Source organism: Sebastes fasciatus, chromosome 16 (assembly GCF_043250625.1).
Source record: "Sebastes fasciatus isolate fSebFas1 chromosome 16, fSebFas1.pri, whole genome shotgun sequence".
NCBI classification, from domain to species: domain Eukaryota; kingdom Metazoa; phylum Chordata; class Actinopteri; order Perciformes; family Sebastidae; genus Sebastes; species Sebastes fasciatus.
In genome coordinates this window covers 29936697-29962655 of record NC_133810.1, presented here as the reverse complement: position 1 = coordinate 29962655, position 25959 = coordinate 29936697, and the positions used below count along the sequence as shown (strand labels likewise).

Here is a 25959-nt window from a genome sequence, read left to right as displayed (position 1 = left end):
CAATAAAAGCACTCAGTTTGAAATCAATCTGCCATCATGTGAAACAGTTTATGGGAAGAGGGAAATGAACTAAAGCTCCAGACCCACTTGAATGCTCATATCAACAGCCATTCAATAGGACATCATAGGCAGACACAAGAGGTTGTGGCTGTCACCTCACCAGTTAACAAGAGTAAAGGACACTCAGGAGCCAAGAAAGCACAGTACACAATACACAATACAGGAGAAACTGAAGGCCATCCAGTAAAGACTTAGTTCCACCATCACTCAATACCTTACACTGGCAAGTCAGCGAGAGGAGAATTGGCAGGGACGGCTTGACTGGGAGAGATTTTAAAGGGGAACTACGCCCATTTTCAAAATGCATACATGTTCTTCCTACAGTGTAAAAAAATATAAGCAAACATGAACATCTCTCCCAAATCCAGAAACAAGAGTGCTAAATCTCAAACTTGTGATGTCATAGGGCAGGGGTCAGTAACCTGCCGCTCTGCAGCCTCTTTAGCTCCTCTCCAGATTTTTAAAAATTGTTTTTTGTTTACATTTTCATTTTTATTTATCATTGTTGTAGGTATATGGTACGACGGTACGCCGGAGTATTAGGGCCACATTGAGGCTTTTTAGACTTCTGCACCTCCTCATGGCTGTTTTCAGGATTTAAAAAAAAATCTAACGGGACGTGACGGGAGACTTTGACCAAACACTGGTCATTTCAGAGAGAGAAAGGGTTCCTATTGGCTGTGCTCAGGCTGGTTTATTTGGCTTACTGTCCAGCCCTAACTGAAGGTGCTGTATTCTTAGAACTGACAGGACTACAGAGGAGAGCCACGGCTATAAAAGTGGGCAAAAAAAAAAATCATTCATGCACGAACTGATCTGCTGGTTGGGGCATAAAACCAGATAGGTGAGAGCCCTACCATGGCTGCAGGGTTCCAGGTGGTAGAAGGACCCGTCTTGGGTTGCCAGTTGGTTCCACCGGTCAGCTTCTTCTCACCAGGCTGACTCCAGTGAAGATCACTACAGAGATCAAGTTAAAAAAACATTAGTCAAGTTTAGTGTGCAGGATCAGGGAATGAAGTTAATTATTACTGGAGTGCACTTACTTCTTGGCTGTGCCGTTGCCAATTCCCAGATCTAAAGAGGACAGAAGCAACGTAATGAATGCACGGTCACAAAAACAACACACACAATTTTATACGAGGCATAAAATGTATGCTTAATCACATTTTACACATTCGATATACATGTTTGTGTTTATTTCAATTCATAGTTGTATAACTATTCTCCTTTACTGATACTGTTTGGTACAAATTTCCAGCATCATAGCACTACTTTGAGAGGGCGCATACACTGAGAGGGGGCATCTCTTTGTAAATAAAATAAAGTATTGACTCTTTGCATGTAAACTATTAATTAAAAATCAATAGTATTTTTGAGAATTGATCAAATATCCCAAAACATAATATCCTGATATTCAATATTTTCTTACACCCCTCCTAATAAATCTGCTTATAGCACATTTAGTTCTATTTATTAAGGGAACTTACTGCCGACAAGATTGGCCAGTGACGAGTCCAGGTCGTGTGAAACCAGTCTGTGGGACTGCTGGCCGTTCAGGGTCATGGCCTGATTGGGTGAGTTCGCCACTGTGGGTTTGAGGAGGCCACCTAACACATCTTAATCAAAAGGGGGCAGGACAAAAGGGAAAGGAAGGAAGGGAGGGAGGGGAGGGTGAGAGGTTGGGGGAGCCCAGAACAGGTGAAGACAACAAACAGGGCAACAAACAAAGACAAACACAGGACGGTACAGAGATTGGACACACACACATGGACAGAGAGAGCATGTTGAGCGTGGATGGAAAAAAAAACTCATCGAGCCAAGACTGTGTGAGAGTGTGTGTGTTGAGTCAACTCACCCAGTCATGCATATGCCATGCAAAAAGCCAAGGACCCAGGGAGTGTATTTAACCCCAGGACGAGGGAGAAGAGAAAAAAAAAAACGGATGTGAGATCGTGAGCAGACTAGAACCCAGTGAGCGTGTACACACAATGTAAGATGGTATAACTACTAAAGAGGCAAAGGGTGAAACAGTCCTCAATCACACTCCAGTGACAGTGTTTATCAAAATCAAGACTATTAAAGCTGCAGTAGGCAGAACGTTTTAGGCATTATTGGGCAAAAAATATTGTAATTCAAGTGTTCTGAGAGAAAACTAGACTTCTGCACCTCCTCATGGCTCTGTTTCAGACTTTGACCAATCACAGGTCATTTCAGAGAGAGAGTGTTCCTATTGGCTGTGCTCCGGCTGGTGGGCGGTGCTTGGAAATTCCTCAGCAGATTACCTGTCTCATGCACTACTGTCAGGATATAGTGACCGTTTCATAAAAATAACTACCATTTCTACCCACAGCAGCTTTAAAACATATTTCTCATTAATCATAATCATGTAGCATACAGTGTTAAATGCAGTGTATAGGCCATTACATACGTTAGTAATTACACCAATGTGCATTTCAAGTGATATTTAGATTTTAAAATACTACACACAACAGAGCTATATCTATTTTCAATCACAAGTGAAAAAAAAGTTATATTACAATATTCAAAAAGACAATAAATAAACTGAAAGCGAGTCCCTCTCAGTTGAAATGATTTCCATGACCACGCGTAACACACAATGAAAACGTCATGATTTTCTGCACCTGTGCATGCAATAAATAAATATTGTGAAGAGATGGCAGAAGCACAAGACGACTGAGTGGATATATTCAAAGATGAGAAATACTAAAGACGACTGCTATCTGTGATGTGCTCGGCAGGGTATTTCAGAAACTCTCACCTGTGTTCACTGTCTTATGGTTTATGTACTGCACAAGAGTGTACAATCAATTTCATGGTCATAAAATGTCTCTCTGCCATTAAGGAAGCTCTCATTGAGGTTTGTCTGCTATTTGTTCTGACTGAGCAGGTTAACAAAGGAGAAAGGGGCACTCATGTTCACCTGATCAGTGAAATCAGTGAATATAAACATGCTCAGAATATTCACAGTTCACATAAACCACACAACAACAAACCAAAGTCTAGCACTGTCTCAACATGATCTAATGAACGTGCAATCTGTCCCCCAAACCTTCAGGGGGCAGCAGAGTACATGAGGTCTGCTGGCTCCTGAAGGCTCATGGGAAGCTACAATATCAGTGTATGTAGGGAGTACATTACTTACCTGAAGAATCCAGGTTGTTAGCATTGGCGTTGTTGCCAAATACTGAGTCAAAGTCGACGTTAAGGCCTTGAGCGTTCTGGGGCTGCTGAGGTGTTGGGGAGGCTGTAAACCCTGCTGAGGAAAAAAAGAAAACGAATAACTACAGCATCCAGATGTTGACACCACAATACCTGTTTGCCTGTAAAAACCTCAATGTCCATGTGGACATTTCCCCAGGAGAAAATGTCCAACACAAAACAACAACAGTATTAGGTTGGATAATGTGAGTAGGACCTGTAACACCTTGATCCACCTGGGAATACCTACCTCTGAATAGACCAGCTACCGCAGGGGGCTCAGAATGGAAGAGTGGAGTGGTGTTGTAAGGGCTTGGCCCACAGAAGGAGTCTGGCAACAACAGAACCAGACGGACAAAGAAGAGAAGAGGGAGGAAGAGGGGGAGACGATTATGAAGATATGAGACCAGAAAAGAAATACAGCGGTGAAAGAGCAACAAGGAAGCCAAGCGACTGTGGGAGGAAAAACAAAGATCAGGATTTGCAGGACAAAAGCGGAGGAAGCCGGCACTCAACACAGGGCTAGACTAAATACAGGGCAAAACTCAGGGCCGCGCACAGCTAGTGGCAACCACAACACAATGCAGGCTCACAACCAGAGGCTGGTAGGAAGCAGCGAGGGAGAGAGGCGGGCACGTTCAGCAGGAGCACTCTGTGTTAACTCTTCACCAAGAGAGAGACGGCGTCAGTCTAATTCTACTCACAGCAATTCACAAACATTTCAACACATCTCACTACTCTCATGTCAGCAATCCAGCAGCCAGACAGTCGTCTGTACCTGTGATAAATGTCTCTATCTGCACGGCAGCATCGAGATCAGATGCCAGGGAAGAGCTTGAGTCAAAAAAGGGATTGTAATGATCTGGAGAAAGACACAAATACTGCTGATAAAGATGGACAACAAAGTGTTTTGGCCTTTGAAATACAAACAGAAAGACAGAAAGCAAATAAAAGATACCAAAGCCTTAATCAGAGAGTTAAGAGCTGAGAAAACAAACATGAGGAAACTTAGCCTGATTGCGGACGGAAACAAATATTTGGTGTAGGGCGGCATGCCAGATCGCTGATGAATGTGAGAAAAGTGTCAAGAAATGTTCTGACCAGTGAACATAAACCACTTCAGACATTTCCTCCCGCTCTTTCCCTACAGCTCTGATATACACTTCTATGTATTATAAATGAATCATCAGCCAGGATGATGTTATGAGACATCAGTACAACATATTAACATGTTGTGCAGACACAAAATGAAATCTAGACTAAGAGAAGATGCAGCAAAACAATCCCACCAAACACTTCATGGCTAGGTGTCCTAGAGGACAGGCTGCCAGCGTCCGAGGACGCCGTGGACGGGTGGACAGCATCGACAACAGGTAGAGTGAGGAAAGGGTTTGAGTTTGGAATGGATTCCATCGCAGCTTCTGCAGCGGAGGTGAAAGTATCTGAGTGAGCAGAGGAGGAGGAAAGAAAGACAAGAACAGAAAAAGAGGAGGGAACAGAGAGATTATGGCGGAGAGGAGGGTGAGAACATGTAAAAGAGAAGTTAAAAAAGTGCATGCAAGATGATGTGCAAGGGGGAAAATGTCATTGATGCAGGTGAGAAGGATTAAAACCGTGTTCAAGATACAGTGACAGGCAAATATCATGCAGTCTGTTTCACAGCTCGTATAGAGAGCTGAAGTCACGCCTCTTCCGGTCGACCCTATGGGAACTGATTTTGGAAAAAATATGAATGGTAGTCAACAGAGAGACAAATATGTTTTGATACCGTTGAATCACACATATGATGTTTGTCATTTAAAAGATCATTTTGCAAGTCAAGAAAGTCTCACTTTATCGGGATAAAAAAAATATTTATCTCTCTCCGTTGACTACTGTTCATATTTGTTCCCTAAATGACGTCATACGGTGGTCCACCGGAAGGGGGCGGGACTTCGGCTCTCTATTGGCCCAAATTTCCGGTCTGACGACCGGTTTTTATCTCGGCTGTATTAAGCAGTCCACCAGTCCACAGGTTTAAGAGTCTTCATTATCAGAATGGTCAGAGTCCAGCACAGGGGCTGATATCCAGAGACAGCTGAAGCACAATATTTTGTTAGATAAAAACATGTTGTTGAATTTTGGAATGATTACATCTGTCTTTTTTCAATAAACTGTGACTTTTGGACCGAGAAGACTGAGTGTCTGAGCGCCGCGTCACTCGTTCTGTGTGTGTGTGTGTGTTTGAGAGAGAGGGAAAGAGAAGATGGAAGGTAATAAAAGTTGCACAATAAAATACTAATGGTAGCCTATAAGCGATGCCAAACCATGGCTCTTTTCAAATACGATTCTGGGAAATACGTCGTTATGAACATCCCTAGTGTGCGTGTTTGTAAATGTGGTAGCAGCGTGGACTGAAGTGCGAACGCTCTCACCTCCCCATGTGTTGGTGGCGGAGAGAGGCAGCGTCGGCTGGAAAGCCGGCTGCAGGTCCAGCAGTTCGTTGGCTGCCTTGGAAGTGCTGGAGGGAATGAGCAGGAAAACATGGAGGGCACGGAGGATAAATCAGTCACTCATTGACCAAACACGAGGTTCAACATAAAGTTGCTATTAGAAGTTGTCCTGAGTAATGCAGGGAGACCCAAAGATATCTACTTCATTCTTATTTCTGTGTACAAATGATGGTATTAAAACTGATGTTACTGTATGTTAGCGTGTTATGTTGCCCCTATTTACAGAAGTATTCTCACTTTTATTGCATGTTGTTGTGCTGCATCTAGTGTTATCAGTACTGCTGCTGCAGCAAAACAGTGTCTGTGTATTCAGATGAACTGAAGAAGTCCTGTGGCCTCACCTGTTGGTGGAGCTGGGGGTGGAGAAGAGGTCAATGGCTGGGGCTGAGTTGATGGTCCCGCCTACCATGGAGACCGGGGAGGAGTCTGTGGTTGCTGCGGTAGGATCCTTCTGGAGGTCTTTCAGACGCTGCTCCTACCATCAAGATAGTGTTAGCAACACGGACGCTAACCTGTATCCAACTACTCAGTATGATTTAGCAGGTCACAGTAGAGATAGACAGGGAATACGGAGAGAGGCCAAAGGGGTTTACGTTACATCTCAGACCACGAAACCACGGGGACACCCTACTACTCAAATACTATTACTAACAACTGTCATGCTACGGTAAATGGACTGCATTTATGTAGCACTGTTCTGGTCTTAGCAGCCACTCAAAGAGCTTTAAACAACACAAGCCAGCATTCACACACACATTCATACACTGGTGGCAGAGGCCATCATAGAAGGTGCCACCTGCTCATCAGGAGCGATAAATAGCAATTTGGAGTTCGAAGAAAATGTACCTTTAGTGATTTTAGGCGGTTCTGCTCTTCCTCCAGGGCTGCCTGTTTTTCCCTCTCGTCCACTTTGGTGAAAGAAATGCTGGTGTTGGCCAGGGAGGAGACCGCATGAGAGAGGGTGCTGGCCCTGAATCGAGGAACAGACACAGAAAGAATTAGTGCACAAAAACTATCGTTGAGAGTGTTTTAACCTTTCACCTTCCTTTCCTGCCTGGAACGGTCACCTAAACTGTAGATAGAAGAATAAACTGTATGGAGTTGTGCCAATGGCAAGCTAAATAGTTGGTAAACTCCAAAAGCGTTAGCTTGACTTTGGGAGTTTTTAGAGAAAGGACAAGGACGAAAGTGAGGAGTATTCTGGCTCTCATCCTCTCTTCAGCCAGTCTGAGCTCCAGGAGGCGCTATAGAGTCTATAGAGTCCCTCCGGCAACTCAAAATGTGCTTAAAAAGTCCTTCATCCCAAATCATGCCATCAATATTCTTAACTCAACAAAGTCACTGATCTAAGCCACTGACACAGATATGAACGGCAATGTGTAACATAACCTGTACATGCGTGTTTTTATTAACTAAAAAAGTTAAAGTTGACTTGTTTCTCGTTTAACTCTGAGAAAAGTGCATTTTACCATCTTGCATGCTGAAAAAAAACCTTCAAATCAGTCCAATACTATCAAGTTGCTGAAGCAAACATGAGCCTGGATGGGCAGAGAGCCAGATGAAGTGAAGCAGACCTACCTGCTGGCTGCTGTTGAGTCTTTGACTTTCTTCCCCTCTAAAGAGGCCAAGTGCTGCTCCAGGGCATCGAGCAAGCTGCTGGGGGCCTAGTGTGAATGTCATTGACACACATTTAAGTTACAAAAGGCTGAGGAATGTCTAATACACGAGTCTTCTGAAGAAGAGAAAAAACACTGAAGCATGCCAAGTCATTTTCCACAAACAGAGATACTCCCAAAACACAGAGACAGAGAGAGAAAAGGTTCAGATACTTACACAAACTGTAAACTGAAAATGGAGAGATAGAAGGAAGAGGGAAAATACAGAAAATAAAGGTGGCAACAGTCAAAGATATTATTAAGAAAAACCTTTGGGAGAAAGCTCTCCAATTGTGGCTCATCTGCTACAGTTAGTAGTAGAGTAGTTTGACTGAATACATAACGAACAACGGGGACTTTCAAAACCTGTATTTTGTATACAAAGCACCACTTCAGCAGGTCTATATCAGATGGATCTACATATCGCACACTAAAAAACCCTTGATTCACACCTTTATTTGCTGTACGACGTGCAAGGTCAGGAGTGAAGGTGTTTGTAAGTGCAATAAAGGGCTCATGCATTGCCTGCCCGGCATGCACAGCACTCGGTGTTAAAACTCAGTAGGCCTGAAGCTGCGAGGGGTTAGCAGCCTGTGAAAGGACAATAATAGCCACACTTTGCAAGATCATTTTAGGGAGGTCACTAAAGCACTTGGGCACACATAATGACCCACAGCATATGCACTGAAAGCTTGCAAGTATGCTTAGAGATATCACAGTATAATATATATAATATTAATTCCCCCATTTGGCCATTCTTTTTTAGTTAAGCAAAGCCAGTAAAGAGGTGAGGGGTGCAACGTTAAAACAAGTTATTCAAAGTAATTGCAAAGATGCCAAATGCTTATTATCTTTGGATTTTCCATCTCGGCTTACCTGAGACAGATCTGGGATGTCTCCTCGATCGATCCCGACTTGCTGCAGGAAGAGAACAGAGATCATCAGACTCGGATGAGAAAGAAACAGCCAACCCGTCTGAATGATGAGGAGCCTCTGTAATCCCCGACTGGCTGATCGAGGCTCCTGACTTACCTCTGCAACTTTGAGGAACTCGGAGATTCTCGTCATTCGTGTAAGGAATTTCTTGTAGATGTCAAGTCCTTCTTTGCACTGGACTTTCTTCATGTCGAAGTATTTCTCTGTTAACAGAACAAGTTTACATTTTCAAAACACAATTCACAGTCTTATGGGTACAGTATCAGGAAAAGGTACGGTAAGGAAAAGCCTCCAGTCAAACCCCAAATAGTGAATTTGCAACGGTATGCCAACCCAAACGCTTGTTCTTACCCAGGAGGTTGATGATGCCCTCGTTGTACGCTGCAAACAGTCGGATCGCATCTTTGAACAGAAGCATGAAGGCTGCGTTGATCACACCGTTTGTCAGTTCGTTGGCGTTGACCTGGAAGAGAGGTGGAGGTGTTGAGTCAGAGACGACCATTTCGAATTTCAAGTTGTCAGCTACAGATTTTAGACGCCAACCGGTGCAGCCGCTACCGAGCACTCACATTGAAATCGAGTAACACATCCATCTGATTTTGGATGATAGGGATGGTCTTGAGGAGTTTCTCTGTGTTCACGGTTCTCATCACTCCATCAGACCTGTGCAGAGAAAAGGAAAGTAATAAATGTAATCTAATACAGACATCTTTGAGCGCGCTGCCACCGATTGGGAACAGGCTTCCAAGTCTTGATTGATCAGTATCTATTATTTGCAATACGGTAGATGCAAAATAATCAGTAATGAAAAAAAAAAAAAATCCATCAAACATAAGAAGATTTGGAGTATTTTGGCTTTCAAACGGTGAAGTGAAGCAAAATAAGGAACTCTTTTTTTACCCCAAATGGAGCCGTGGAGGTAAAATGCTGCACAATATCGGACGAGCTTTTTTCAACTCTTGACAAAAGTGTCACAACGTATTTTGCAGGTGAAACAGCTATTGCAATGTCATCTTTCAGAACGGTTCAGCCTCGTCTGTCACGCGGCTGAAGGATACACTTCCCTGGGGTTTCAAGTTTCTGGCACAAGAACATCAACATCGAGCTTCGTGGCTCAGGTACAAGTCAACACCGACACCCCAGTGAGTTTACAGTGAAAGCCAAGAAGTGAAAGCTCCTTACCCTCTTTTCACTTTAGTGAAGTCAAAAGCGACTTGTCTGTAGGACACAGCCTTCTCGTTCAGGTAGCGGCTATACCTCCTTATGAACGTTGACATATCGTAGCCTGCATTACAAAGAAAAGAAGTGAGGGGGTCATGATGAAGTTCATTACACAGATGAATGTTGAGAGTATTCAAAGGGTTATTACGGTGTTGGTAACATACCTTGTAGGCCACTTTTGTCCAGAAAATTGCTGAGGTTGAATAGTGTGTTCCTTGAAGCCAGATACTGAATAAATCTCTGCAAGAAAAACAACATATGACGAACTCTGTGAAACCTTTATCAGATTATTCAACCCTGTGTGACCCGCAAGATCGCCGGCCGACATTACTGTCTTTATATATATATATATATCAAATTCAGCAAAGACGGAGAACAGTTGTTACTTAAGTGCTGACCTCGTTGCCGTAGACCATCAGATTGTGTGTGGCGGTGAGGGACTTGAACACAACCACCCAGCTGGTGTTGGCGGTCCTCTCAAACAGCGTGTCAGCCAGCTGAGGGATGTTCACATTCATCTCATTTGTGCACTGAATCAAATCTGAGGGAGAAGAAAGAGAGAAAAGGTCAATGCAGATGTTCTTTTAGCTTTTACAATACTGACCACGATGGATTAAATACTGGAGGGCAATGGAATGCTGGTGAGTCAGAGTTCAGGTAAACAGAGACTCAGCACAAACAAACAGTTCTAGAAAGCAAAGGTACGGGAACATGATAAAGTGGATCGTCTCCTCATCTTAACTCCTGATCAGTTGGTAGTTACTTAAAAAAAACACAACGCCTCAAATTCAACAAATTAGAAAAACAACCAGTCACAGCTGATCCGGAGTCGGCCGTCCAGCTGCCGTCTATGAGATCTGGCTGTCAATCACTCGCAAACTCCGATCAAAAGGTCAAACTAGGCAGCGCTGATTAAATATGAATCAATATTCTGTTACTGTAATGCCTATTTCTCTCCTCAAATGTTCTCAGAAACATCTTGTAGTGTACTGTTTAGCTGTAAAATGAGAAAGTTTGTGACCCGACAGCCATGTTGAGATCTGTCGAGGAAATTCCAAGCACCGCCCACCAGCCGGAGCACAGCCAATAGGAACGCTCTCTCTCTGAAATGACCTGTGATTAGCCAATTAGATTTTTTAAAGCCTGAAAACAGAGCCATGAGGAGGTGCAGGAGTTTAGTTTTCTCTCAGAACACTTGAATTACAATATGCTGAAAGGTTATTGTGGAATTTTTGCCCAATGATGCCAAAAACTAGTTCCCTCCTGAAGCTTTAAATCAAAAATTTAGGAGGGGACAACAAATGTGACGAAAAGCGAGGCTTTATTTCCGAAATGTATTCATACTGTTCCTGAGAAAACACCCAGTGTTATCATGAAAAAAAGTCACGTCACCCATTACGCTTCCGTTCTATTCACACACATAACCACAAGAGTGGGCCTTCCTCTGATCTGTTCCTCTGATCTGACGGGGCATGCAGCGGGGCGGCCCGAAGTGAAAGCAAATGCTGGTTCCTTTTTCCATCAAAGCCATGATGGGACTGATCAATGATGCCAGACCTCACTAGACCGTCCACAGAGCCCTCTCCCTCTCCGTGTCCATTCTGAACTGCACATCTCACACTTGAACTTGATAATAACCTGTGATGCCACAGTTTTTGATTTATTAAGTGGTGAGTGTTTGCTTGAAGAAAGAAATATGTGAACGGTAAACGCTGGCTCAAAAACCTAAAGGCCCCTTCTTCAATGAAACACATCTACTATGTGGATGCATCATCATTCATTAATCTCTCAGACGTTTCCTAGAGATTATACTAAGCTGAAAATGACGGAGCTCAATTGATTGCTGTGTTTGTTACGGAAGTTGCAAACTTAATCTTGTTATACTTGTACAATGGCAAAAAAGATATTCTAATATATTCTGATTGCTGTGTCCATATAGCGAATAAACACAAATGAGACATTACTCTACGATGAAGCGAAACTCGTGATGAATCTGGAAAATCAGTTACTAAACGATAAATCTGGACGTGTGATCAGATATTAATTTTCAATGAGGTGCCAAATGAATGTATTTATTTTGTCCTCTTCTAGAAAATCACGTGACAGACTGACTGTTGAAAGTGATCCCAGTTATCCGAATATTCACTTCAGATGCCAAAAAAAGCGGCTTGGCAGACGATGTAAATAAATATTCATGTGAATTCTCTATTTGAGGGGAGATGAACGATCCTCTCCAGGCCCTACTGATTCATCAATATGTGAAATTAAGAGCAACACTCGCGAGTTCCATTTTATATCCCCGTTGCATGTTTCTAATTGTTTTGTTGACTGTGGTATTACTGTAGATTAAAAATAAATTGACAAAGTATAGGTTTAAATTAGGGCACTACAGATAACAGTAATATCTTCTCACTAATAAAACAGGGAAAAAGCTTGTTGAAGTTAATAGTTCATGTTAACTGTTGCGTTTGAGGCGGCTCTGCTACCCATTGAGGGCTGTTTACATGGGTGGTCTATGAATCCTCCTCAGTGTTTGTTGAAACCACACAAAAGGCTTTTTTTGCTTTTTACATCCACAATAGGCCACCCATGTGACAACAAAGGGCTTTTCAGACGCAACTGAAATGGCTGTGCTCACCACTCACCACCAACCTTCTCCACTGCTGTTCCTGAAGTTTGATTTGTATAACATAACACAACATCTTGCTCATCAGACAAGTTATAATACTAAAATATATCTGACTGAAGCCACTGAGGTCATCACGCACAGATAAGCAAAACTTGTCTTATGTACAGACAGACAAAGTCAATTTAAATTCCCCTGGTTTCTTATCCTATACCAGTTATATTTTAATGTTTGCATTCAACTCAAAGCACAGCTGAGGCTGAGGAACTACTGCTTAGACTGATCAAAGTTGAGCCCTTTGTGACAATGCAGTGTTGAGTCTGAGATGTCCTTAAATAGCTAATGTAGAGAACAAACCCTTTAGATTAGATAAAAAAACATGACCTTTACTTCTGGTGCTGCCCTCCCACATGCAGGCTCTCAATGTGTATTCTAATACTGACACAAATTAGCAACTGGATAGTCTTCAGTGCATTTTAAAAATGATTTGAATTAAAGAAGGACAAGAATACCACGCTTGAAAAAGAAAGAAATTGATGATAAAGTGGCTAGTGAAGTCACTTGAAAAATAGGGATACTGCGATTGATCGGTCACCGATAGTTATCAGCCGATATTCAGTAAAAATATAAGATCGGGAGATCGTCATTAATGCTTTCGAGTCACCGAATGATATAGTCAATTTGACTCTTTGGTGGAAAATGTATTGTTTAGATGAATCAACTAATTGGTTAAATATTCAATAGATTATTTATAGAAAATGAGTCGTTAGTGGCAGCCCTAAGGGTTAATTATGACGTTATCATGATGTGTTGAAATGTAATCTTGTAAAATGTAGTTACTCAGAACTCCAGTTCATCAGCTAAATGTCGCCGACTGTGTTGAGCTACTGAGTAATATTCTGAGAATGTGTCAAAGCAACAGTTTGTAAAATGGCCAACCAACTTCCCGAAAATGTATTCTCACTGGAACAGAACTGAAATTGTTAAAAGCAGAAGCAAAGTACCTTCTCTTTGAAAGCAGCTTTAGTAAAAAATCATCATCCTTGCGCAATTATTTCCAAAGAACATTAACACAGCTCTTGGCAAATACTACATTTAAAAGTCTACTGTCAGCAAAATTCCTGAGACACAACGTGCCACACAAGACAAAAAGAACATTATTTCCTGCTCTCTCTTTCATATGTTGGCGAGGCCACTAAGCACACATTAAAATGTCATTAAATGCTCTGTAACAAGAAGCTTATAGAACCCACACACTCCATCTGTGGGCTGGACTGGCCTGCGTTCACTTCAAGAGGCCAGCAGGCTCATTTTATCATCATTTTTCATTTCACTAATACCATATACAGGCATAGTGGAGATTCATAAACTTGGATTTACTGTAACTACAAGGTAGAGTGATCAGAATGGGGACTTTTAACTGGAATTAAACATCATTAAAATGAAAACATGAAAACCCAACTCAAACTCCCACCTGACATCGTAAACCACGTGACCTTTCCCCGTGTTCACTGTCTCAAATCTCACGCTAATAAAAGCAAAAGGAACAAACCACGGACTGAACCACCGACTCCCACGCAAAACAAACTAATGATGCAAAACTCTCTACCCCATCAAGATTCAAAATTGTATTTTTTTATTGCTACATCAACTGCAGTTGATTAGGAATTTGTTTTTGTGCGCTCAGCAACAAAATATGTCATCACATAGAGAGGCGAAGTCCCGCCCCTTTCCGGTGGACCCTATGGGACCTTATTTCGGAAAAAATATGAACGGTAGTCAATGGAGAGAGACAAATATTTGAATTGAGCCACGAACCACACAGATGATGTTTACCTACATCAGTCAATGTAAAACAAGGCAGCTGGTACTCAGCTCAACTCAGACGAGGGCTTAGTCGTAAGATGCCGGGTTTTCAGGATTTTGGGAAGGGTTGTGTCCGTGGAGGATTTCCAAAAGTGTGAGGAAAAGACAGTGTGGAGGATTTAAGCAGCTCAGTGAAGATGGCTGCATTATCAGATGGAGCTGACTGACAGTCCACGGAGTACAAGAGAAAGGAAGTGATGAGTAATCTCTTTCGCAAAGAGGATGTAAGTGCTACTGTGCAATGGATTTACGAGGTAAATTAACACGTATTCGGGGGAAAAAACAACACTTCTTTTTGTTTCAGTACTTCTATTTGAAACACTGTGTAATTATATTCTATCAAACATCCATTAGCTATACCGGCTTGTCCATTAGAGGGTCACAGGGGGAGCTGGAGCCGATCCCAGCTGACATTGGGCAAGAGGCAGGGTACACCCTGGTCAGGTTACCGGTCTATCACGGGACTGACACATAGAGACGGACAACCATTCACACTCACGGGTTATTTACTCTTCAATTAACCTGACCTGCATGTTTATGGACTGTGGGAGGAAACTGGAGCACCTGGAGATGCAACCTCCACACAGAAGGGCCCCAGCTGATGTTTTATTGACTCAACAAAGCCACACAAGTTGTCCGTTACATGAAACTGCTTTCAGTTTGGATTTTAATCTAAATAAATAAAGATGACTCAATAAGAGACAACAAATTGCTGGCCATCCTCTATATCCTGCTACAAACTCCTTAGACATGTGGCCTGTGTGCAGATAAGAATTAGTCACTAACTTCCAATAAATGTATTAAAAGTCAGATTTGGTTGTGTTGCGTTTCAAGTGCAAATAAAACTGCTAATTAAAAAGCTTCATTAAACAACACACCAACCGACACATCAAATAAAGTTGCTAGATACTAGCGGCAAAGCTTTTTATGTTCAAGATTGCAAACGCAAAATATACAGACCACCAGAAAGAAGGGCCTATTCCAGGACTCATTGACTTTTAATTAGTGATCTGTGGTACAAATTGCTGCTTTATGACACAGTGGCACTTTAATTTAAGCTTTTTACTTTAGCAGCTTTGCTAAATGTGTGTACTATGTTCTGGGGTAACGCCCAACCAGTTCTCAATTAGATGCAGCTCAGTTTGGAGATCCTGTGGAATCTTAAGATAACGTGATTATAAATAACATGTCTGCACGATGACATATGTTTCCATAATTATAACAGTCGACATTCCGGTGGCCGAGTGTGGTTGCTGGAGTCATGTATGCTTGTAATCGGCAGCATAATTGCCAGGAAGTTGCATCAAAGGTACAACGGCCAATCTCACATTTGATCAGCTCCGCTCCCCTGTGCTCTGGAGAGGGATTGGTTAAATAATGACTTCCTGTTGGGCTGTTTATACTAGGCAATCCATGCTCGCTTTTAGGAACTAGAGGAACACTTCCTGCTTCAGGAAACGTCTATCCTTACGATCCAGTTAATCTGAACATGATGGGGGGCTAAAGCGCACACAGAGCCCCTGAAACTATACCCACAACCGTGCAAAATTCAGATACTTTGCGTGGTTTCATTGAAGAGCTAGTAGGAGACCGGCTAGAGGTGTGTACATCAGAATAAGTTACTTGTAATCTGCTTTACAGACGAGCAGTGGCAGTGCATTCTGTGTCTCAATTATATATGAAATTGAGAAACTGAAGTTTAAAGAATCAGACGACCGACAGGTGTCACATGTTGACCGAGCACGTCATGATAGCTAGTTTGAGTTGTGCTATTGAATCTCACAGGCCTTTCAGAGTCACAGTGGGCTCCATTCAGCTCAGCTGGTGGACAGGGCGTCAGCACTCTTTTTAAGGGTCGTCACTTGATGCCACTGCAGTCACATGCTACTTGTGCAGCCAGCACTGCATTGAGCGTGGGGAGGGTGAAGCTATGGGGGCACTAATTTAACAATACTTCATGCTGCATAAACAGGTGCAAATCAAATTGCCAAAGCAATAACACCAATTAGAATTTTGAAAAGGCCCAAATCTGACTCCTCAAATAAACCTGCTCTATTCTCTAGAACATATTGCCTAAATGAAATTTTGTAAGGCCTCTGCTTAAACATGCTACGGTTTTATTAACAGTAAATTCTCTGGCACTAAAACTCTTTCATAAACCTAGTTTACATCCAAAATGTCTGCAAATCAGTAAACCAGGATTCCTATATTGAGTAGTTTTACATAACAACAATATCCAACCACAGCTAGCCATGTCCATTTGCCTCACAGGCCAAACAATTCCAGTTAAATGGTGGAAACAGAGAACCAGAAGAAGCCAAAGCCACAATCCAGCCATCAAACTCAAAACAGGTGAGACATGAATGAGATCTTTCAGAGCGCCACAGTTTCATTGCATACAGATTTGCATGTAGGTCAGGGGTGTGAGTGAGACTGTCAGAACATAAGCGCCTCTCACAATAACCTCATGGACTACAAACTGTGGCAAACGGTGAACAAATGGATTGACCAAAGGTGGAAGAGGGGAGGCTTTCTCAACACTGTCTCCTAAGATAAGTTCAGCCACTCAATGTACAGAAATGTTTTTATTAGGGTTGTCAAAGTTAACACGATAATAATGTGTTAACGCAAAATCATTTTAACGCCACTAAATTCTTTAATGCATTAACGCAACTTGCGATTTGTAGGTTGAAGCGGGCTCAGTGAAGATACATACTAGCTTGTGAAGGAGGTTAAATAACGCTCCAAACTTACGCTATATTTTGGCAAGGAAAAAATGGCATGGCCATTTTCAAAGGGGTTCCTTGACCTCTGACCTCCAGATATGTGAATGTAAATGGGTTCTATGGGTACCCACGAGTCTCCCCTTTACAGACATGCCCACTTCATGATAATCACATGCAGTTTGGGGCAAGTCATAGTCAAGTCAGCACACTGACACACTGACAGCTGTTGTTGCCTGTTGGGCTGCAGTTTGCCATGTTATGGTGTGAGCATATGTTTTTTATACTATGCAGTACCTGTGAGGGTTTAAATTTTTTAAAATTTCCAATAATAAATAGGCCTATATACATAGATTTGCATAAAGCAAGCATATTTGCTAGTATTAAATACTTGACAAATGTCCCTTTAAGGTACATTTTGAACTGATAAAAAATGTGTGATTAATTTGCGATTAACCGCAATTAACTATGGACAATCATGCAATTAATTGCAATTAAATATGTTAATCTATTTACAGTTTTTATACAAAAATAGATCAGTTTAAATTAGAAATTAATCAAATTATATTGCCCTCAGTTTGAGTAGTTGATAATTTCAATCATTAATGTGTCCTTCATATAATAATGGGAAATAAAAAAAAAATGTGCATGCCAAATACATGCACATATTGATCGCACACATATCAGCAGAGCACACTGTTTACCAAACCCTCTACACCCTGTAACAGGAAGTGGTGCAAATATCTTGTTGAAGGTGTAGAGCCTGAAATAAACCTACAATCACCAACCCCCTTCCACACACGCAGCATTTGACTTAAACTCAGGTATAAAAGAACTGCTAAGCAAGTATCACCACTGCAAAGCTGTTGTCACATTATTGAAATGAGCAGGACAGTTTTAGAACACTAGTTTTCTCAGAGACATTACTGCTGATGTGTGTGTGTGTGTGTACCAATCACAGTATTCAACAGGAAGTGGTATAGGCCTGCTCCGTTTGTATTTCACAACTGCCTAAAACAATTCTCCAACATGAGCACAAGTGCATGTTCAAGCTTTCCCTTTCACTTTTCTGTTGCAAAGTAACAAAATAACATCATATCCACTACCCTGATACGGGAGGCAGGAGGGAAAGAAATGATCAATTCTGTGAATAGAGCAGAAACAACAATATCAATTAACACATGGGTACCTGCAGCTTCTAAATAATGCACCACATGACATCACAAGGCCCGTTCATATGACTACAAATCCTATGTGTCATTCTTCTTGAATCAAGATTTGTAAGCCAGTACCAAAGGTCAATAGCCACTGCTGACTTCATATATTTATTACCTCATGAGAGACCTTTGAGCGCTTGCAGCGTGTAATGAACTTTACATAATGGCAATTAACCTGGACAAAAAAACATTGCTGCCATGAACTTGGGCTGACCAGCATTCAACAGCAACTCTCAGTGGAGGAACTACTAAAGCATACATTACAAAACTGTGGAGCTGCAAAGATCACGTGTCCAAAAGTCTGTTGCTTAATAGAAACTGCACTAAAGTCACTCGGTGCAAATTTTCCCAGAAATTTCACACTTACTTTAAACAAACACACGAGTAATTAAGCTGAAGCTGGCAGCAGAGGTTGATTTGTTCACCCCGTCTGGTAACTGCAGAGGAAGTTATGTGACCGCGTTTATCTAGCATGCCAGTGTTAAAGAATGTGAACTGTGGTCCAGCTGCAAACTCAACGAAGACGGTGGAAAGGGCCATATCTCAGTCACCTGCAATCCAGACACAAGAGGAAGACAGGAAAGGCAGCCGGACACATCAGGGCTATACCTGGCTGGTCAGGGAAACTCCAAACACAAGTTTCAGCCCTCATTAAATACCTCAAACCAGAGTGAGATTCCTGCTAGGCAGCGGGTCTCTAGATTACCTCAGGGAGGGCTTCAGTACAGCAGCTCCACAGAGGAGCCACATATCACCTGGTTGTCTGGGAACCTTGTGAAAGCAAGGTCACTGGGACATGGCCTCATTACTGTATACTCCATCAGCTCAAAGGTGTAGTTATTCAAAAAACCCACTTGTTCCAATATCAAACATGACGATCCTTGCTCAAGCAAGACCTAAAAATAGGAGGTAAATTGAAGTAGAATCCACACCGCAGCAAGCAGCTGCCTGCAATATGCTGTTTGTGGCCAGTTAATATAACAGAAAAGAGCACTGTGATTAAACAAACTTTATGTATTCATCAATTCCTTACAATAACCATCCAAACAAGATCTCTGCTTATAGATCATGCCACCATTCGAACTACAACCGACTGACACGCGAATACTTAGATATAAATATCTCTGTGTAGGACAGGCATGTAATTGAGAAGCTTATACCATCTATCTAGACTGATACCTGCTATTCAAATTAAAACTGCCATTTGCATAGTAGGTGCACTGCATGTTTGCTGTTTGTGGACCAAAGTGCTACCAAGTTCTGTTGCCTGCATGGTGTGCCTTATTTCTTTTTGCAAAGGCTGATAGAAGTAGGACAAAATCTAAGACTGTCTATCCCTGAAGAGACATAACTGAAATGATTGATAAAAGATGAGTAATGCACACCGTTAGCAAATACCTGCACAAATGATCACAGCTAGTGATGACCCAACGTGCCAATATGTGAAAATATAAGGGATTACTTTCACCCTGTTCCTACTATATATAGAGAAGAGCAGCACATTCATGTCCAGCTGTCTGAGAGCACTTAGCTGCTCTGAGTGTGATTAAGCTGATCGTTCATGGACAAACAAATAAGCGCAATGTATAAAAACATGACAAAATCTTGCAAATAAGCGATCTATTAGGACTGGTAAGCTCCATGTGATGCTATGCATGCTGAATATGAACTATAATAATAAAAAAATGAAACAGGGAAACGTATACATGTGACTTGGGAGTCTGGGAAAAGATAAATTGACACTCAAACATGACCCAAAGGTCAGGAAGTGCAAAAGCTGTGTCAACTATCCAGTCAGACCTCTCCAGATGCACTAAGAGAGGAGGACTGTTAAAAGTCCACCCAGCTGGATATAGATACCTTTATTAATAACCACTGAGAACTAAAATAACCTTCTTCTGAAAGATGGCTACAATGGATCTGGTCGTGACCCTCATAAAAACTGATTTGCTAGTGTGCTCTTGATATTTCTGTATGAGTCCACAGCCTCATCCTGAAATACTGTCTGTACTGACTAGACATGCACTGTTACTGCTGACCTACACAGAATATTCTACTGAACTTTAAGTGATGAGTCCTAATACAATCACATATTTGCAGCCTGAATATGTGTCATTCTCAAAAACGATTTAAAGCTGCAGTGGGTAGAAATGAAGCTATTTTTATAAAACACTTTATCCAGACAGTAGTGCATGTGCCTCTGTGTCCTCCGGTGCTCCAAACGGCATCTGCAGGATTTCACAGACCAAAGTAAACCAACCAGTCAGACCTGATCTGGAGTCTGCCGTCCAGCTGCCGTCTCTGAGAGCCACGAGTCAATCACTCGCGAACTCCGACCAAACGGTCAAACTAGGCAGCGCTGATCAAATATGAATCAATATTCTGTTACTGTAATGCCTATTTCTCTCCTCAGATGTTTTCAGAAACATCTTGTAGTGTACTGTTTAGCTGTAACATGAGAAAGTTTATTATGACCCAGCAGCCATGTTGAGATCAGTTGAGGAAATACCAAGCACCGCCCACCAGCCGGAGCACAGCCAATAGGAACGCTCTCTCTCTGAAATGACCTGTGATTGGTCAAAGTCTCCCGTCACGGGCTACATTTTTTAAAGCCTGAGAACAGAACCATGAGGCGGAGCAGAAGTCTCTCAGAACACTTGAATTACAATATGCTGAAGGATAATTATGGAATTTTTGCCCAATGATGCACAAAATAATCTACCGCCTACCCCCCCACTTTAATAATCTGCCTTTTAGAGTGACCCCATTTAGCCAAAGTTACATTAATGCCTCAGGCAGCAGCTATTTCAAATTAAAAGCCTAGTTTTGGTGCTGCATTGTAAAGTTCTGACAGAATAAGATAGTGAGACTTGTTGCACTTTGGGTACCTTTTGGTTATTGTAAAGGGCTATACAGTTGTTTGATTGGAGGCTAAATAGCAAATTGAAGTGTGATTCATGACAATTCAGGATGAAATTATTATTATTTTATAGGCTATACAAGTTAGCTCTTTCAACTAAGTAACTTGCTTAAATTATTTGGATTAAACTATTTGGCTATGTCCATTACCTAAGTAAATCATTTGTTTAGAGAATGAGGTTATTAATTTAAAATACTACAAATTAGCATTAACAAGGCTGCTTACACTGAGCCCCTTGTCACAGTTACCAGTTAGCCTTACTACTATAAAGGATAAAATTAACAATTCATATCTATTAAATGACTATAAAAACGCCTAAATTACATTTAATAGAGTACCAACCACAGTGTGGGTTAATATCACATTATCTTAAGTTATTAATTAAAGCCTCAGGCAGCAACTATTTCAAATTAAAAGCCTAGTTTTGGTGCTGCATTGTAAAGGTTTGGCAAAATAAGATGTTGGCCATTTCTAAAAGCTGAAATATAACCTAAATATGAGTTGTTTGATTGGAACCTAAATAGCAAATTGAAGTGTGATTCATGACAAATCAGGCTGAAATTATTATTATTTTATAGGCTATACAAGTTAGCTCTTTCAATTTAGTAACCTTAGGTTAACTTGGATTATTTGGCTATATGCATTGCCTAAGTAAATCATTTATTTGCCTAGAGAATGAGGTTATTAATTAAAAATAATTTAAAACAGCATTAACAAAGCTGCTAACACTGAGCCCCTTCTCTCAGTTACCAGTTACTACTATTGAATATACATTTTCTATGTATTTAATGACTATAAAAACTAAATTAGATGTAATAGTAGACCACAGTATGCTGTAATGTCACATTATCTTTGATTTGACATGTATGTGCAGGAGGCCTCAGAGCCCACACTATCATATCCTGGTGTTAAAGCAGAGCAGTATTGAAATAAACCAGTTATATACATATATGGATATGGATATGTGTGGTACTCACAGTCCAGGTGCTTCTTCTTGGGCCCCATGACTTCATGGGTCGTCGCCTTGCAGACGGTCTTGGTGATGGCGGAGCCGGTGACGCTGTGCTGAGCGGCGGTGATCCGGTCCGTGATGCTTTGACCAGACATCCTGAAGCACCGAACCACGGTTCAACCAAAAACGAGCACCGGGTAACGGAGGAACGGGTACAAAGATCCAGAGGATTTAAAGCCTGGTCGGTGTGGAGCTCTTCTGACAACACTGAGACAACAGAGAGACAGACAGAGAGACATAATGAGACGAAGCAGCCGTTACAGAGGACTAAAGGCAGATTAAACCTCCTATAAACCGACTGAGACCTTTAAGAACATCTCCATGAGAGTTAAATACCAACCCAGTCTAATGTTCGAGCCCTGTCGTCCAGTGTCTTCTCGTCTTTCCGTACTAGTCTCACATACCGGAACGTTACTGAACGTTAGTGAGACCAGGACAAAAAATACATCTCACTTCCGGGACACGGTGTTTTTCACAATAAAAGCTCAATTGAGTTTTTTTTTTTTGTTTTTTTTAAAGTCCCATATTAGGCCTGTGGGAAGACACCCAAAATTTTGAGATACCCCTACCGGAGGTAGAACAAAGCACAACAATGTTTTAAAGTTGTACTTATGTGTTTGTAGTACTATATTTCCTCAACGCATCAATATATTCACATTCTGTTTCTTCACACATGTAGAGGAACCCCATGTCCACTATCACACCAAATTTGGGATCAATCAGAGCTTCCATTATGAAATTACATGAGCTTTGGTGTACCATCTCCCATTCGGCCTGGCTTTATTTTGTGTTTCTTTTATTTATGGGTTATGTCACAATATCTGTCAATTTAACCACTTTTGCAGTAAAATATTTGTATACAAGAATCCATTTCATATATGGGAGACCTAAGAGAATATAAAAAACATTGTTGTGCTTTGTTCTACCTCCGGTAGGGGTATCTCGAAAACTAAAGCACTTTTGGGGGTCTTCCCACAGGCCTATATTATAAAAAAGTGAGATGTTCATGTTTTTTTTATTATAATGCAGGCTTAAGTGCTATATAAATACTGTGAACGTTTCGATCGCTCAATCCACAGGTGCAAAAAACTATTATTTCTGAAATAGTATATTTACACAGTTTGTGATGTTGGTGCAGATACAAATTAAGTCCTCAAGGAAGCATTATTGAGGACTTAATTTGATGCTTCTCTACCAATTAAGGTGCTAGTCCAAGGCTTAATTTGTTGTAAAAACAAAAAAAAAACCTGAACCGTTTATCAGCCATCAACTGTGGGATTACACACAACCCGTATTCAGAAACTCTGCATTTGAGACAAACTGTCAGGATTTCTGTCCATTTGTGATGTCACGAATATACAATATTTAGACCCTTTACGCAGTTTTAAATGTAAATACTACAGACTATAAACATGTTCTAGTATAAATATTAAATACAAGTATGAACCTGAAAATGAGCACAATATGGGACCTTTAAACAACATATGAAACAGTACCCCCCCCACCCTTTCAGCATTATTCACATATATTAGAAAGTGATAAAATGAACAACCACTATTATTTCATTTCATTTCAGAATGTATTTCAAACATGTAGAATACAAAAACAAATAAAGAAAAAGAATGATTATACCAACAAGTGGACAGTCAGAAACAAGTAGTATTTACATACAATGAAAAGCGTAAGAAAAATAAAATGTCAACACTTGATGCCTTGATTTCCATATTCGAAAAGGAGTGAGAAGAAGTATAAATTTATTTAATCCCACCCCTTCTCCATAAGTCAATTATTAATTATTAACCAGCTTCCTTATTGAGCTACACACATACTCTAATTAAATGTTCTTAAATTTGCCTACCTATAATTATTATTATTTAAAATTAATCTAACTATAATTATTACCTTTAATCTGTGTCATACAGAAATATAAATTAATTACTGATATAATTGTCCTTATCAAAATATGAATTTGTTATCAATCCAGAATACCAATTATTTCTAAAATAGTATATTTTCACACTTTGTGATGTTGCCGAGCAACAAATGAAGTCCTCAATAATGCTTCCCTACAAATTAAGGTGCTAGTCCAAGGCTTGATTTGTAGTAAAAACAAAAAAAAAACTGAATTGGTTTTACAACCTTTTTAAATTTTAAACCAATTTTGGGATTATAGTTAGTTCGAGCCTTTATTTTTTTAGTCCACATATGACACTTCCGGTCTTGTCTGAGGCGAAGTCCCTCCTCTTCCGGTGAACCCCATGGGACTCTAGTGATGGGAGTTCCGGCTCTTTTTAGTGAACCTGATCATTTGGCTCAGCTCACCAAGAAGATCCGGCTCTTTCGGCTTCCAAACGGCTCTTCATTTTACCACTTCTGCCTTTTATAATTCAGCCAAATTTAGCGCTGCTTTGACCCATGATTAGTATGTGTGCACATATATCACTTAAATTATTCAATATAATTATACTAAACCTTATAATTTTCAGAATACCATAATTTTAAATGATGCTTTGTTTCCGACCGTCACTCATCTTGTCTGTATTCGCACACCGCACTCCTCTCTCTCTTTCTCTCCTCCTCTCCCTCCTGCTCTGTACCTGTAGACCGTCAGCTTCCCAACCAAAGTCTCTTAGTCGGGAGCTGGCTCCCATCATTCACTTAAAAGAGCCGTCTCTTTGACCCGGCTCTTTCGCGACCGACACATCACTACCTATTTGGGAAAAAAATCTGTACCGTAGTCAATGGCGAGAGACAAATATTTTTTTGATCCCGTTTGAATTGCGCCATTAATCACACATATGATGTTTGTCAATTCAAAAACATAATTTTTCAAGTCAAGAAAGTCTCAGTTTGTCATAGTATCATTTAGTTTTGTGTGAAACCGCTCAATGAACTACATCTCGTCTCACACAACATACATCACTAGCTACCTAACTTAGCTATGTTCCACGCACAAATGTAACGTTACCTGACCTGATGTGTTTTATCGAGCGGCTTCTTCAGTGAGAGGGACGTCACTAGTCTTTCTTATTACGTATACATTCACAGTCTCATACTTCAACAGTTTTACAACAAACTGCGACTTTCTTGACAAAATTATGTTTTAAGTTGACAAATATATGTGTGATTCATGGCACAATTCAAAGTTTTGCAGCCATGTTGAGATCTGTTGAGGAAATACCAAGCACCGCCCACCAGCCGGAGCACAGCCAATAGGAACGCTCTCTCTCTCTGAAATGACCTGTGATTGGTCAGATTTTTTAAAGCCTAAAAACAGAGGCATGAGGAGGAGCAGAAGTCTAGTTTTCTCTCAGAACACAAGCTTAAGCACAAGGTGCAAGGTTAAAACATTTACAGAATAAAAAATCCCATGAAAACCCATGTAGACCCCAAAAATTAGGAACATAAGCACATCAAGCAGCACTAGGGACCTACACAGGATGTTTCCTGTATTAGGCCTACTTAGTTTAGGCCTAAAATCTGCTCCTCCATGCTGACTGTAGAATATTAAGTTCTGGTATTTCCAACAGCACTTGAACATGCTCTTCTTCCCCCCACAATCACACATTTGGTATAACTTTGAGGACATCTAGTGGTCAACACTTGTAACTATGGCACTGCATGTACAGTACCTACAGAGACCTCCACAAGTCACCTTAAAAACAATAACACACGTTTTGTGTATGACACATTTCATATTTATTTTAGTTCCCTGATCCTAGTTGACCAAATTTATTTATTTGATCAATTGTTCAAGCAGTTTAACATATTCCACATTATACTCTGTTGCACATCATCAGTCTGTGATGTTTAATGAGACATTCCTGGAGTCCGTGATGAATTGTTATCACCTATGAGAACCAGCCTAATATGAATAACTTTGTCTGTTTCTGTTTCAATGTTTCCAACAGAGAGAGAGTCTTCACTGAGATACATTTCATCTGGACACTGACAGTGTTCATTATCTGATAAATGAGATGTGACATTTCAGCTGCACATCTTTTCAGAAAGA

At 40.9% G+C, this 25959-nt stretch overlaps 1 protein-coding gene across 28 annotated transcripts in view; it reads right to left on the bottom strand.

The window, feature by feature from the left end:
* Positions 1-22409, bottom strand: part of picalma (phosphatidylinositol binding clathrin assembly protein a) — a 28054-nt gene extending 5645 nt beyond the window's left edge. Inside the window, exons 1-20 of one of the 28 annotated variants that reach the window (XM_074610267.1) lie at positions 22288-22409; positions 21913-22151; positions 9982-10124; positions 9748-9823; positions 9545-9647; positions 8932-9025; positions 8714-8825; positions 8459-8565; positions 8303-8344; positions 7350-7435; positions 6618-6741; positions 6113-6246; positions 5694-5779; positions 4569-4721; positions 4058-4141; positions 3530-3610; positions 3224-3337; positions 1548-1676; positions 1104-1134; positions 918-1017 (exon numbers count right to left, since the gene is read on the bottom strand). In XM_074610267.1, the coding sequence (XP_074466368.1) occupies positions 918-1017; positions 1104-1134; positions 1548-1676; positions 3224-3337; positions 3530-3610; positions 4058-4141; positions 4569-4721; positions 5694-5779; positions 6113-6246; positions 6618-6741; positions 7350-7435; positions 8303-8344; positions 8459-8565; positions 8714-8825; positions 8932-9025; positions 9545-9647; positions 9748-9823; positions 9982-10124; positions 21913-22042 (1929 nt within the window). In that variant the 5' untranslated portion in view covers positions 22043-22151; positions 22288-22409. The other 27 variants (XM_074610270.1, XM_074610272.1, XM_074610268.1 and 24 more) reach the window with 27 other exon arrangements.
* Between the last annotated feature and the right edge of the window lie 3550 nt (positions 22410-25959).